We start from the raw sequence: 12794 nt of genomic DNA, 5'->3' as shown, positions 1-12794 counted from the left end.
TACTGAGCTTCCTTCCAGCCCTGGAGAAACCTGGGGACCATGGGCTGAGCCTGCAGGTTTTGCAGGGCAGAAAAAGGTTTCCAGTAGCTCTGAGCTGCCCCAGGAGGGTTTGTCCCACCCCCTCCTCCACAGCTGGGAGTGTTTCTTGCCTGGTGCAGGGCGTGCAGGACTGCCCAGCCCAGAGCTGTGTCCCCAGGCCATGGGGTGACCTGGGGCTGTCACTGCCACCACTCTGCTGTCCCCAGAGCAGCCTCAGCCCTGGCTCTGGGTTCAGGAACAGCTCTTGCCGGGACAAGTGCTGGGAGCACCCTCACCCAAGGGCACCCTGCCGTTCAGGGAGGACACGATGTGCTTCCCTGGCCTCAGGAATCACCCCCAGCGTTCATGGAGGACACGATGTGCTTCCCTGGCCTCAGGAATCACCCCCAGCGTTCAGGGAGGACACGATGTGCTTCTCTGGCCTCAGGAATCACCCCCAGCGGTTCAGGGAGGACACGATGTGCTTCCCTGGCCTCAGGAATCACCCCCAGCCCCACCCTGGCCCTGCTCTCCCTCCCCGCCCGGGGCAGCTGCGGCTCAGTCCCAGGGCTCAGTCCCAGGGCTCAGCCCAGCGCTGCCATCAGTGCACAAAGCGCGGGGAGGAACTTGGTATCCTTTTATTTATAAACAAATCAACGTAAAATAAGTGCAGAGGAAAGCACGGGCTGCCCCGCCGGGCCTGGCCGGGTCACAGCGAGGGCCCCGTGAGCAGCCCCGGGCACAGCGCAGGCTGCGCTGCAGGACAAAAGCCTTTTTGCCTTTTTATTACTTTGGGGGTTGGGGTATTCTTTTTTTTTTTTTTTTTTTTTGTAACTTTGCCCCTTAGGGGTAAACCTGACTCAGTGCAAGAGCCTGGAGGGTCGGTCACCACAGGGGCCCGTCCTGCTGCTGGCCAGGCCCTCGAGGCGGCAGGGGAGGGTGAGAGCTGCGGCTCCGGGCGCAGAGGCTGAGCTGGGGACAGGAGAGGGAAGTGCTTGGAGTGGAGATTCTGTCCCAGCCCTTTGCTCGCTGCAGAGGAAACGTGCTGAGGTGTGTGTGGGCACACACTGGGGACAGCCTGTGCTGGCCCCATCAGCCCTGTCCCTGCTCAGGCCAGGCTGGTGCCAGTGATGCTCCGGGGTCTGGGCAGCCCCGAGCTGGCAGCTGCTGTCCAGGGGACACTGCGGTGGCACAGCTGCTGGCTCCACTCTGATTCCCCTCATGCAGCTGCAGAAACCTGTCTGGGACCGTGGGAAGCACTCAAGTGCCATCAAAAATAAATACATTAAACTGCCTGAGACCAACAGGTGCCTCTGGAAGGGCAATGCCCTCAGAGCCCTCACAAAGCCCTCACAGGAAGAGCGATGCCAGGACAGGTCACCACCCTGGGATGCTCTGGCCAGACCCAAAACCCTCACACACGCTGAGCTGGGACAGACCAAAACTCTAGAGGAGCAGCAGTGCCCCTGGGAAGACAAACCTTAGCAGCTCTGGCTAAAAACCACCAAGAGCTGCGAGTTCAACACAGGTAGAAAAATCATCTCATCGTTTGAAACAGACAACTCCTTATAAAAAAAAAATCCAAATTAAGAAAAAAATTAAAAAAAAAGGCGAGAAGGATCAGCCGAGTCCTGCAGCATCCAGGCAGCCTCCAACACCAGCCCAGGCCCATCTGTGCCAGGGGCACGCCAGGCCCAGCCCTGCTCCTCAGCTCTCCCAGCTCTCTCCATGCTCCCACACGGCCTCCCCAGTCTGGAATAAATATGAAGGCCTGCACCCCCAGCCCAGTGTGGAGCTGGGGGCAGGCAGAGCAGGGCTGGGTGGGCTCCCCCAGTTTGGAGACAGGGCTGGGTGGTCCTGGCTCTGAGCTTGCTGTGGTGCCACAGGGCTGATGGCAGGCTGGGGGCACCGAGCCCCTTGAGGCTGGGCAGGCTCAGTGCCCAGGGGCTGCCCCAGCAGGCCCAGGGAGGAGCTGAAGCAAACAGCCGGTCCCCAGGGGCGGTGCTGGAGCTGCTCCATCCCAGGGAAGCAGGACTGGGAGCTCATGGAGAAGTGCTGGCCGGGCAGCAGGGAAGAGACCCTCCGCTTCCAACGCCCACAGCTCGAGTCTGGTGCAGAGCCCAGCTGTGCCGGGCTCCTCCTGAGCGCTGTCGGGGTGGGAGGGGCCCCGAGGGCCCGGCCGGCGTCGGGAGTGTCCGTCTGTCTGTCTGCTGCGGCGGAGGGGGTGTGTGCATGCGAACCTGCGGCAGGTGAGCGCGGGTGGGGCGGCCGGGAGCGGAGCTTCCAGGATCCGTCCTGCCAGGAGTCCTCTCAGAACTTGCCTTGCTTTAGCTTGTCGATGTGGTAAGTGAGCTTCAGGGCGGGCCCCAGCTTCAGCCCCATGTACTTCATCATCATGTCGCTCCGCAGCAAGAGCAGGGCTTTCCCATCGATCTCCTGCAAGGATCAACCACAGAGCTTGAGACGGTGCCTGGGAGCCCAGCCCTGCCTGAGCCAGGCCAAAAGGCAACAGCAGGGCTGGGTGGGAGAGCCCTGCTCAGCAGCATCCCAGCAGGGACGTCCCAGTATGGACCTGCCAGCAGGGACATCCCAGTAGGGACATACCAGCATGGACGTCCCAGTAAGGACATCCTAGTGAGGACGTCCCAGCAGGGACACTCCAGTATGGACATCCCAGTGAGGATGTCCCAGCATGGACAACCCCAATATGGACATCCCAGTATGGACAGCACAGCCCCACATCCCCCCTGCTGCAGCCCCGGACCCCTGTGTGTGATGGGAATTCTGCTGGGTGATCAACATCCAGGAGCTGTCTCCAGAGGGCCAGCACATCCTGAAGGGAGGGGGAGGAAGGAAAAGGGAGGTCTCCTGACAGGAGAATGACAGAGGCAGTGGCAATGCTGGGAGCAATGGCTCATTCCAGGGCATTGTCATCCCAGCACAGGAGAAATCTGGGAGAGGATGTGTTGATGGTGACAGCCCTGCTGTGACACACACAGCCCTGAGGTCACGGCTGAAGATGGAGGTGAGGGAACAGATCCTGGAGCCCAAAGAGCCTGTGCTCTGTGACTGGACATTAGGAAAACTTTCTTCCCTGAAAGGGTGGTCAGGCACTGGCACGGGCTGAAATCACCATCCCTGAAGTGTTCAAAAAAACATGTGCATGTGGCACTGGGACTCACTGCAGAGGCTCTGTGTGCACCCAGGCTGCCCCCGAGGGCTTCTGAGGAGGATCCAAGCCCGGACAGGGCATGAGCAGGATTTATCAGGATCTTTTTATTTAGCACAAAACTCCATCTGTGTGGAAACCCAGAGCACTGGGAATATTTCCCTGTCTGCTCTGGGGTGCCCTGACCCCCAGGGCAGCTCTGACTCTGACCCTCATTCATGGAGAAAGTTTCCTAAACTCCAGAATAGACTGGAATCCACAAAAGTGTGAAATAGATTATAGAGAGCAGTGCAGGTGTGTCACTGGGTGAGAAATTGAGGGTTTGGGATTTTTAGTGTGTTGTGGATGGCAGCAAGATGGAGGGCACAGGGTGTGGTCCTGGGTTTCTTCTTCATGCTTCTTCTTCCTCCTCCATGGGTTTGGGTGGCATTTTGTAATTGGGCAGAAAAGTCTGCACTGGGGGCTCTGTGGGATCAGTTATTGGGTTAAAAGGGGAAACAATCCAGGTGTCAGTTCTCAATTGGACAGTTTAGCTTTAAAAGCCCTTGTACCAAGAGATTGTTGGCCATTCTGTGCCTTCTAATGAAAACCTGCTGAACTCACAGCAGTGAGACTGTTTTACCGATAAGAAATAATAAACACCTGAGTGTGAACATGAACTGCTGTCTCAAGTGCCTTCAGTCCAGACCCAGAGAAACCCACAGCTGGTGCCACCACATATCTGGTGTGAAGTGCTGCCATGTTCTGCCTCTCATGGATTTTATTTGTGTGATTTGCCCCCTCCCAGATGCAGCACAGCCCCAAACACACACAGAGCTCTGTACATGAACTCCAAGCACACACACAGAGCTCTGTACATGAACCCCAAGCACACACACAGAGCTCTGTACATGAACCCCAAACACACACACAGAGCTCTGTACATGAACCCCAAACACACACACAGAGCTCTGTACATGAACCCCAAGCACACACACAGAGCTCTGTACATGAACCCCAAACACACACACAGAGCTCTGTACATGAACCCCAAACACACACACAGAGCTCTGTACATGAACCCCAAACACACACACAGAGCTCTGTACATGAACCCCAAGCACACACACATCTCTGCACACTCACGTGTTTTCGGAAGAGGTCAGCGTGGGGGCCCAGCTGCGGGTCTGACTCGCGGATGAACTGCATCACCTCCTCCACCGTCCAGGCCGAGGGGTCGCGGCTGCTGAGCCGGGAGCTGTCCCGGGAGCCCAGGTACCTGTCAGAGCCTGGGGAAGCCACAGCTCCGTTACTGGGGCTCCCTGGCACCGCCCCAGCCACTCCCCTTCAGTCCACCACTCAGCTCCTCTCCCACAGCAGGGCAGAGACACGGCAAGGGGCACGTCCCAGGCATACCCCAGATTCCTGTGACGCTGGTCTGGCACCCAGGCCTTATTCCCTCTCCTTAGGTCTGACTTTTCAGGGCAGCCTTCTATACTGAGCCCTTGTCCCCTCTCTCCAGCCCCACTCCCTTTGTTTGGCCCCAGCTCCCACTCCTCCCTGCCCATGGGCAGACACTTCCCACCTCCGCAGAACATCCCCTGCCATTCCCACATCTCTCCCCATGCACGGCTCCTCCTCCCCTCCCAACACCTTTAGCACATTTAACACAGCAAAGCTGGTTTATGTTTTCACTGGCTGCATCTTCTGATGGACTGAAGCCACAGGTGACCTCCTGTTGTCAGCACAGCCTGAGCTGGCACAAGTCCTGCTCCCAGCGTGCACAGCCCCTTGTCTCAGCTCTGCTGAAAAGGGCAGCAGCAGCCTGAGCTTTTCAGAGGCTTTTACTGACACCATGCACCTAAAATGACATTATTTGCAACCCCACATGCTGCAATGAGCAGTTCAGCCCTCCTGCCCCTCTTTCCCCATACAGACAAGTGCCACTCATGCATCTGCCCATCCTCCCAGCCCCACCAGGCAACTTTTGACTCCCCAGACATTCCCAATCCATTCCTGTGGACTCAGACACCCATTTACCACTTGGACACAGCTCAGCTCTTGCCTGTTCCTTTCTCCCCACTGACCTCCAAGTCCACCCAGTCACCAGCCAAAGGAGAAACGTCACCTGTCCACACTGCCACCTGCCAGGTGCCATCACACCTAACAGACTTGGCTGGCTGTGCAGAGCCCAGCCTCTGGCACTTGCTGAGGTCAGAAAGCTGTGACTGGAGTTAGACTAGCCCTTCACTGCCCAAGGTACAGCTGCAGGGCTGTTCTGAGCTCTTACCCCCAGAGCTAAGCCTGCGCAGGGCAGAGCTGCTGCCCTGGCTGAGGCTAGAGGGCTGCTGCAGGTGCCTGTATCCTGGCAGGCGAAAGTCTCTGGAGCTCCTGCTGTGGCTGGATGAATTGACAGAGTTCAAGGCAGAGTCCATGGGGTCCAGGCGAGGCTCTAAGGGCCCTGGGAGGCCATCTCCCAGGACAAAGGTTTCACCTGGAATGCACCAAGCTGCAGTTAGTGCACCCGAACGTCACGGCCACGCTCCGTGCGCTCGCTGGCTCCGACCCCTGGCTGGGCTCACCCCAGCACAGGGACCAAACCAGGCCCTGCCACAGCCCTGGGATTCACCAGCTGCAAATGGTGTCACCATCTGCCAGTGCCAGTCCAACCAGTGTGGTGACAATGGTCCCAGACTGGAGCAGGCCTGACTGCCCTGGGCCCCTCTGGCCAAGGGGCACCGTGGGGTAGGGCAGGGCTGTCCCCTCTGGATGCCAATGGACACAGGACTCACAGGCAGGCCTGAACAGAAGGGGAGGAGATGCTCCCCGAGGGGTCACACTGCACCTCACCAAGGGCACAGCCCTGCTGCTGGGCATTGGGGTGGCAGAGCAGGAGGGAGCTGTGCCATCAGGGCCAGGCAATGCTCCCACACCCTGCTGCTCCTCTGGCCCCAAGGCAACATGCTGGTGGTGAGCTGCTCATCCCTCCTGGGCTCCTGCTGGGCCCTTTTCCAGCCTAACCACATCAGAGGCCAACTCCCTGTACTGGAACATGCACAGGAGGGCCTGGGCCTCTAACACCCTCCCCAGGCAGCGTATCAGAGCAATGGTGGCTTCCTCATCTTTGCCAGAAATGCCCTGAATTTGCAGCATCCCTGTTGGGATGGAGGGGCTGAGGAGGCTGTCCAGAGTGACAAGTTGCATTGCTGAGGCAGCAAGATCTGCCTCTGCTGTTACACTGTGACAGCTCCACTGCAGGGCCACCTTTGCAGGTTTTACTGTGGCAGAGCTGAGTCTCAGCCCAGGTGGCCCTTGTGCCTCATGAGCCACCCTCAAATACCTGAGCTCTTCATGATGGAACACCTGCCAGGGAGGGAAGGAGCTCCACAGCGAGGGGCATTGCCTGAGCACTGCCAGCACACAGGGCTGGGAGCTGCAGCTCCTCCACCCCAATCTGAGGGGTGCTGAGGGCAGCTCACAGCCCTGAGCTGCTGCCACTCCAACACCACAGCAGCTGACAAGGCTGAGGAAGCCTGAGCACTGGCCAGGCTTCTTCCCTGGCACTCCCAGACTTGGGGAGCAGCAGTGAAAGCCAGCACAGGCCTGGGATCATGGTGAGGGTGCAGGATCTGCAGCCTGGGAGACCCAGAAGCTGCTGAGATTTTCCCCAGTTCCCTGCTGAGCTGATGCTGATGCTCCAGTGAAGGGAAGTGCAGCTTGCCAGAGCCTGAAGTGGTTCCCAAGTGCTGCAGGGGTTGGGTACCACTGACTGGGGCAGCCCCTCCTGGCTGGCTACACTTCCTTTGCTCTGCTTTCTGTGAACTGTGGCACTGTTCTGACAGCTGGAATCTTCTGGCCTCATGTCCTGCTGCCTGTGTTTGAGCAGAGATCAGAGGCCAGTTCAGCAGGTCCAGCCCTGACCTGCCAGGGCTTCATTCACACTGTAAGGCCCTGAAGTGGGAACACCCTTGTGTGGCTGCTGGCCAGCCTGGTGTGGAGCCATCACTGGGAAATTGCTGTTCCCACCCCAGGGCTTTGCCACTCTGCACTTGAGGCACTGCTGCCTTTGTTTGCTTTTAGGTCTCTGGGATGTGCCCAGCAACAGCAGCACAGCCTTGAAATCTCCTGTACAAACTGCTGGTGTGGACTGTTACCCTGTGACCTGTCCTGTGCTGGCCCTCTTGTCACTCTCTTCCTGCATGGACATGTGTGTTCTCACCTGCTCTGCATGCAGAAAAAATGGTTTGCTGACTCATGGCTGTTCCTGAATAACTTCAAACCCCTCCTGCACTCCCACCCCTGCCTTTCAGCCCCAGACTGGATGCAAAGCAGAGCTCCTGCCCTGGCCTGGACTGCTGGAGATCCCCTGCCCAGGCAGATTCATTTGTGGGTGTCACTTACACCAGTGGGTTTCCACTGCAGCTGCTTCCAAGCAACTACATTTGGTCTCCTCCTCAACAGGACAGTTCTGTTTAAACCCCAAAACACTTCCCAGGAAACATCTGGGGAAGGGTGCTGACTGCCAGGGAAGGACAGGGCAGGAGAGGGTCAGTGGGCACAGCCCTCTGAACTACCACAGGACAGTGGCTGTGGGCATGGGAACAGGTCCAGGCTGTGTATCTCAGCCCTCCAAGGAATCCCAGCACCTTCTGAGGTGACAGAGAGCTTCAGCTTGCCAGGAAGTCCTGGGACAGTCACCCAGATGTGCTGGGTCACACAAACACGTGTCTGAGTGCTCCAAAAACCTCAGAGCTCTCAGCAGGGATTGGTGCCAGCAGAAGGAATTTCAGGGCCCAGTCTGGGAGAGCACATGCACAGGCTCCTGTCAGGGCAAAGCTGAGGATCCAGAACTCACCCTCAGGAATGACTTCACTCAACACTGAACACAGTGTCATGACAGGAATGTGCTGTGATGCATTCTGCACATACAGATCTGTGATCCTGGTCTCACAGCTGGTGATCACACACCCAGGGCACGGTGAAGCCCTGGGGGCACGATGTGGTTTTGCCCAGGAGCTAAAACTGAAGGCGCACAGTGATCCCCAGGTTCCCTATCCCTGCACAGGGCAGTGCCTGCCTGGGCTCTAACTCTGCAGCAGAGCTGGGGGCTTTGTGGCAGGCTCAGGGCATGAAGGAGTGAGGGTTTTCCTAAAAATACAACTACACAGGGAACTGCTCAATGAGTGATACCTCCAGGAAAGGGAGAAGGACACGAGGCAAGAGGGGAATCATCTGTAGATGAGATACTCCTACAAGTGGCAGGGCACAACTGCACTCAGGCAAGACCCAGGATCCTTCACCCTTGATAACCAGAGTGGGAGGAGGAGGAGGAGGTGGCTGATCCTTAGGCAGAGCTCCTTACACACACTGTTAGATTTAACTAAAGGCTGGCAGTTGGCACATTGTAGGGAAACATGCCACAATTAGTGGCAGAGAGGCAGGGAGCAGATAATTAAAGTTTAATTAACCAAATAGTGCTATAGACTCAACAGTGTCATTTTACTGCTAAAACATGGGAGTTTGGCCACAAGCACAAATGTGATTTGCACTACTCCTGAACACCCACTGCTTCCAGCAAGTGATGGGCTGTGAAGGCAGGACCCCACTGTGCTGGGACTGCAGTGTTTCAGCAAAAAGCCACACAAACTCCACTGGATGTAAGAGGAAAAACAATGTAATATGTGAGATCCCTTCTTCATGTCTCTGCTTCTTGCCAAATGCAGGGTGAATGGAGATGTCCCACTGCTGCTCACAGCTTTCCATATGGCAAACTGGGATGTGCTCAGGAGCTGCTGTCTGAGACAGAGTTCATTCCCATGAGAAGATGTACCTTGCTCAAGAAATACTCGATAGCTGAGTATTTCAGGTGCATATTCTTAAAATATATCCTCTGAAATGCAAATATTCCTGCCTGTACCTCAATTTCATGGTGGAGGAGGATGTATCCACTACAATTTTTAGCTGTGGGATAAGAATGATTTTCTAGATGGAATTTGAAACTGCACCTCATTGCTCCCTGCTTGGATGAAGACCAGAACCAGACCAAGCTGCTGCAGGAAGGATCACCCCTCACATGCAGACACACTTCCTGCCCACTTGTCTGTGTTTTCCTGGAAGAGGCTGGAGAATTCTGGCATCCAGATGGCACAGACCATTCAAAGGCCAAGGGATAACTGAACAGACTTTGAAGCAGACTAAGAATCAATCTTGTAGGAACCTAATGAAGGCTCCTCCTTGGAATTACCCATTATGGAAGCTTTCTCTCTTCACTGACAATACAGAGTGGGCAATAATCACCACCCAACCAAGGCATCTGAACCTCTGGAGCAATCCAGCTCTTCAAGAACAGGCTGAACACTGCATGTCCCACCTGCTGGGGGAGGAGGAGGGGCTGGGCTGTGCCAGCAGTCACCCAAATGCAGTGGCTGATGCATCAGAGGGAAATCAAGGAGAACAGCACCCATTTGGAGGTGAGGAACAGAAGGGGTCCCTGGGAACAGTTTTTGACCTGTCAAGATGCTGGAATAGATGAGGCACTGCCACACACCAGCTCTGTAACAAATGTGCAGTTTCAATCACTGCAGAGGCCAGTAGAAACTGTCGACCAGAGAACCATGAATGGTTTGGGTTGGGAAGGACCTTAAAGTGCATCCAGTGCCACCCCTGCCATGGCAGGGACACCTCCCACTGTCCCAGGCTGCTCCAAGCCTTGGAAACTTCCAGAGATGGGGCAGCCACAGCTGCTGTGGGCAAGTTCAGAGCAGCTGTGTTAGAGACAGGGTCAGTGATCCTGCAGAGCACAGGACACAGGGATGGACACAGAGCAAAGCCACCCACAGTGGTGCCAGGCTGGCACTCAAACCTGGCATCAGCAACCCCAGCAAAACCAGGGAAATGGGCATTCTAAAGGGACAGCAACAGAGCACAAAGCCACTGAACTGGGAGCCTGCCCAGGAGTCTCCAGCAATTTTTCAGGGATTTCAGTCACAAAGAATTGTGACTAACATGTTGGCAGATTTCACCACCCATTAATTAAAAGCCCCAGTAAGATTAAATCTTCAGTCTGCATTAGGAAGGGTTTGCAGTTCAGTACAAAGTGGGAGTGTATTTATTGAAGATTACTCCTTTCAGGGAGTCCTCCAGCTACCTGGATCTTCTGGAAATCTCCCACCTGTGCATGCAAGAGTCACCTGGGATCCCACAGCTAAAATAACTGAGTTCATTATAAAGTGAACTGGGCAAACTTTGCCTCTTCCTGGGAAGATGAATTCTGCTGCTGACTTGCATCCCAGCTGTGAAGGGTTTTAAGTGTCCCTGTGCTTAGTAAGGAATAAAAGTGGCAATTCCTGCTTCTGCACCAGTGGCATCCCAAGGGACTTGGGAAGGAGCAGCAGTGTGGGATGGGAATGGTGTGGCTGAGCTGGTGGAGCCAGTGACACCCCCCAGCTGTTTTAGGGAGGCCTATGAGGAACAAGATGAGATCCTGGGAAAGAGCAGCAAGTTCCTGGCTGCACAGCTGCACATCAGCATCTGTACAACAGGCTGCAGCAAACCCTCAGGGAAAAATCCCCAAATCCAGGGGCAGATTGACTGAGGCAGCTGGGCAGCTTGAGCACTGTCAATCCCATGCCCAGTGAGGGAAACTAAACCAGATTACACAGTGTGAGATGAAGCCTGTCAGGCTTAGAAGGAATTCCTGCTGCATTCCACATGCCTGACACATCTGTGTGGGGAACCTGGCTCACCACAGAGCAGCTCATCCACTCCCCTCTGGAATACCAAGCACAACCCACGGCAGGGCCGAGCAAAGCAGCTCCCTGAAGGTTTGGCAGGGCAGATCTGAGCCTGCAGCAGCCAGGCCAGGGCTCTGGGAACAGGCAGCTTTGGGAAGAGACACGCTGTGCTCACCTTCCAAAGGGTGACGGTCATTCTTTGGTAACTTGGGGGACAGAGGAGCACTGTATGGAGGGGGATCTTGGGAAAAGCGCTTTGTACCCCGGCCTGGTCCCTGCAGAGAGCCGTCTAAGGAACTGCTTCTGTCTAGGAAAAGAGAACAAGCCCTCTTTAGTCACACCTCTGACTGTGGTTCATTTTTCTTTAAGTGCTGCAAACACTCTGAATCAGAGTTCAGGATGGGCAGGTCTCAGCATCGTGTCAGATCTGGTGCTCTGCCTGAGTTTCCCTGAATTCTGATTTCTACTTTTCCACTCTGCCCAGCAGAGCCCAACCCTTGGCACTGACCTCTCCTGGAGGCTGGACACTCTGTGTGTGAGCTGATCCATGCCCAGAGCTGGGTGCTTTCCCTCCCACTCAGGTTTTGCTCTCTCTTATGATGACAGGGTACTGAAACATGGGGATTTCTTTAGGAATGGAGATGTCCTGGGAAATGCAGTCTTGACAGAGTCCCCTGAGCCCTGTGTGCATTGCCAGCCTGGGCACCCACCACCTGCTCAAGCTGCAATCCAGCACATCTGGCAGGGCTCAACAGAGCAGAGTTTGCAGGTTTTATCAGAGAAAAAGGGTGCTGAGAAAACTAACAAAGAATCTTAGCCATGTTTTGCCATATTTCACTTAAATAGCACCTCTAATTGAGTTAATTCCCCTTCTCCTCATGGCTCATCCCACACAATTCCTGCTGATCCCACTGTCACCTTTCAGTTGGACAACTGGCAAACAAACCTTGGATGATTTGCAACCCCTCTGTGCCATACCCAGTGCTGGATTAAACCCTACTCCCATTTTCAATCTCACCCCTCCATGCAGCCCCCAGGCACTGTCACTGCTGCTCCTCCCCAAAGTCACCCCAAGGATGGGACTCTGCACATCCTGCACAGCAGACAGGTCACTGCCACGGGCTGGGACATCTCTGCACACACAGGGTCAGTGGGTGGATGGACAAGGAATGGAAGCACTGACACCGATGGGGACAGCAGCCAGCTAAGTGACACAGGGGTGGCAGACCCTGTCCCAGCTGAGGTCACCCTCCTGCTGCCCCCTGCTCACACAGATGCCAGAGGGGCCCTCCAGCCACCCTGAGCACGGGTGACACATGAGGGCTCTGGGGTGGCACCAGCAGCCCAGAGCAGCCCTGAGAGCTGGCACAGGGCAGGAGCAGGGGCAGGAGGGACAACAGGCACGGCGGGGAGCGACACCAAGGGAGATGCAGAATGCCCAACAAAGGGAGGTACAGGTGGGGGAAGCACCAGATGGGCACGGCTGAGTTGATTAAGGAGAAACACAGAGGTAGAGAAGGTACTTGTTCAGTCAATATCCTTCAGGGAAATGAAAGAGCTGCTTGTGCTGAGGCCCTGGGACTCCATCTCACCAAAAATCACTGTGACATTGCCAGAAAAACAAATTCCATCCTCAGGACAAATCCCTGTAAGGAACACTCACAACCCAGAGGGGAACACATACTCTTGGTAATGTCTCTGCATAGCCCTGTGTCAAACTGCACAACCTTCTTCACCCAACAGCCACAGAACCACAACACAAGGTGATGCTTTACAAAGGTTTTTTCATCAGGTTTTGGTTTGACCTTTTTTTTTTTTTAAAGTGGTTGAGGTTAAAAGTAATTCCAACACAACAGGTCAGGTTATAGAAGTTAATTCTAGGAATCAGAAGTGAG

General features: G+C 55.5%; 1 protein-coding gene across 6 annotated transcripts in view; it reads right to left on the bottom strand.

Annotated features, from left to right (window-relative positions):
- Positions 1 to 618: 618 nt before the first annotated feature.
- The window catches only part of SCMH1 (Scm polycomb group protein homolog 1), a 61936-nt gene continuing 49760 nt past the window's right edge, over positions 619 to 12794 (bottom strand). For 4 of the 6 annotated variants that reach the window (XM_084222521.1, XM_084222526.1, XM_084222522.1 and 1 more), the window contains 4 exons: positions 11075 to 11206; positions 5457 to 5660; positions 4313 to 4455; positions 619 to 2454 (listed from right to left, as the gene is read on the bottom strand). In XM_084222521.1, coding sequence (XP_084078647.1) covers positions 2329 to 2454; positions 4313 to 4455; positions 5457 to 5660; positions 11075 to 11206 — 605 coding nt within the window. In that variant the 3' untranslated portion in view covers positions 619 to 2328. The remainder of the gene's footprint in view (positions 2455 to 4312; positions 4456 to 5456; positions 5661 to 11074; positions 11207 to 12794) is intronic. The other 2 variants (XM_084222524.1, XM_084222525.1) reach the window with 2 other exon arrangements.

This window comes from Fringilla coelebs (assembly GCF_963513975.1).
Source record: "Fringilla coelebs genome assembly, chromosome: 28".
Taxonomy (NCBI): domain Eukaryota; kingdom Metazoa; phylum Chordata; class Aves; order Passeriformes; family Fringillidae; genus Fringilla; species Fringilla coelebs.
The sequence above is the reverse complement of the archived record's forward strand: the minus strand, read 5'-3'. Positions and strand labels throughout refer to the sequence as shown.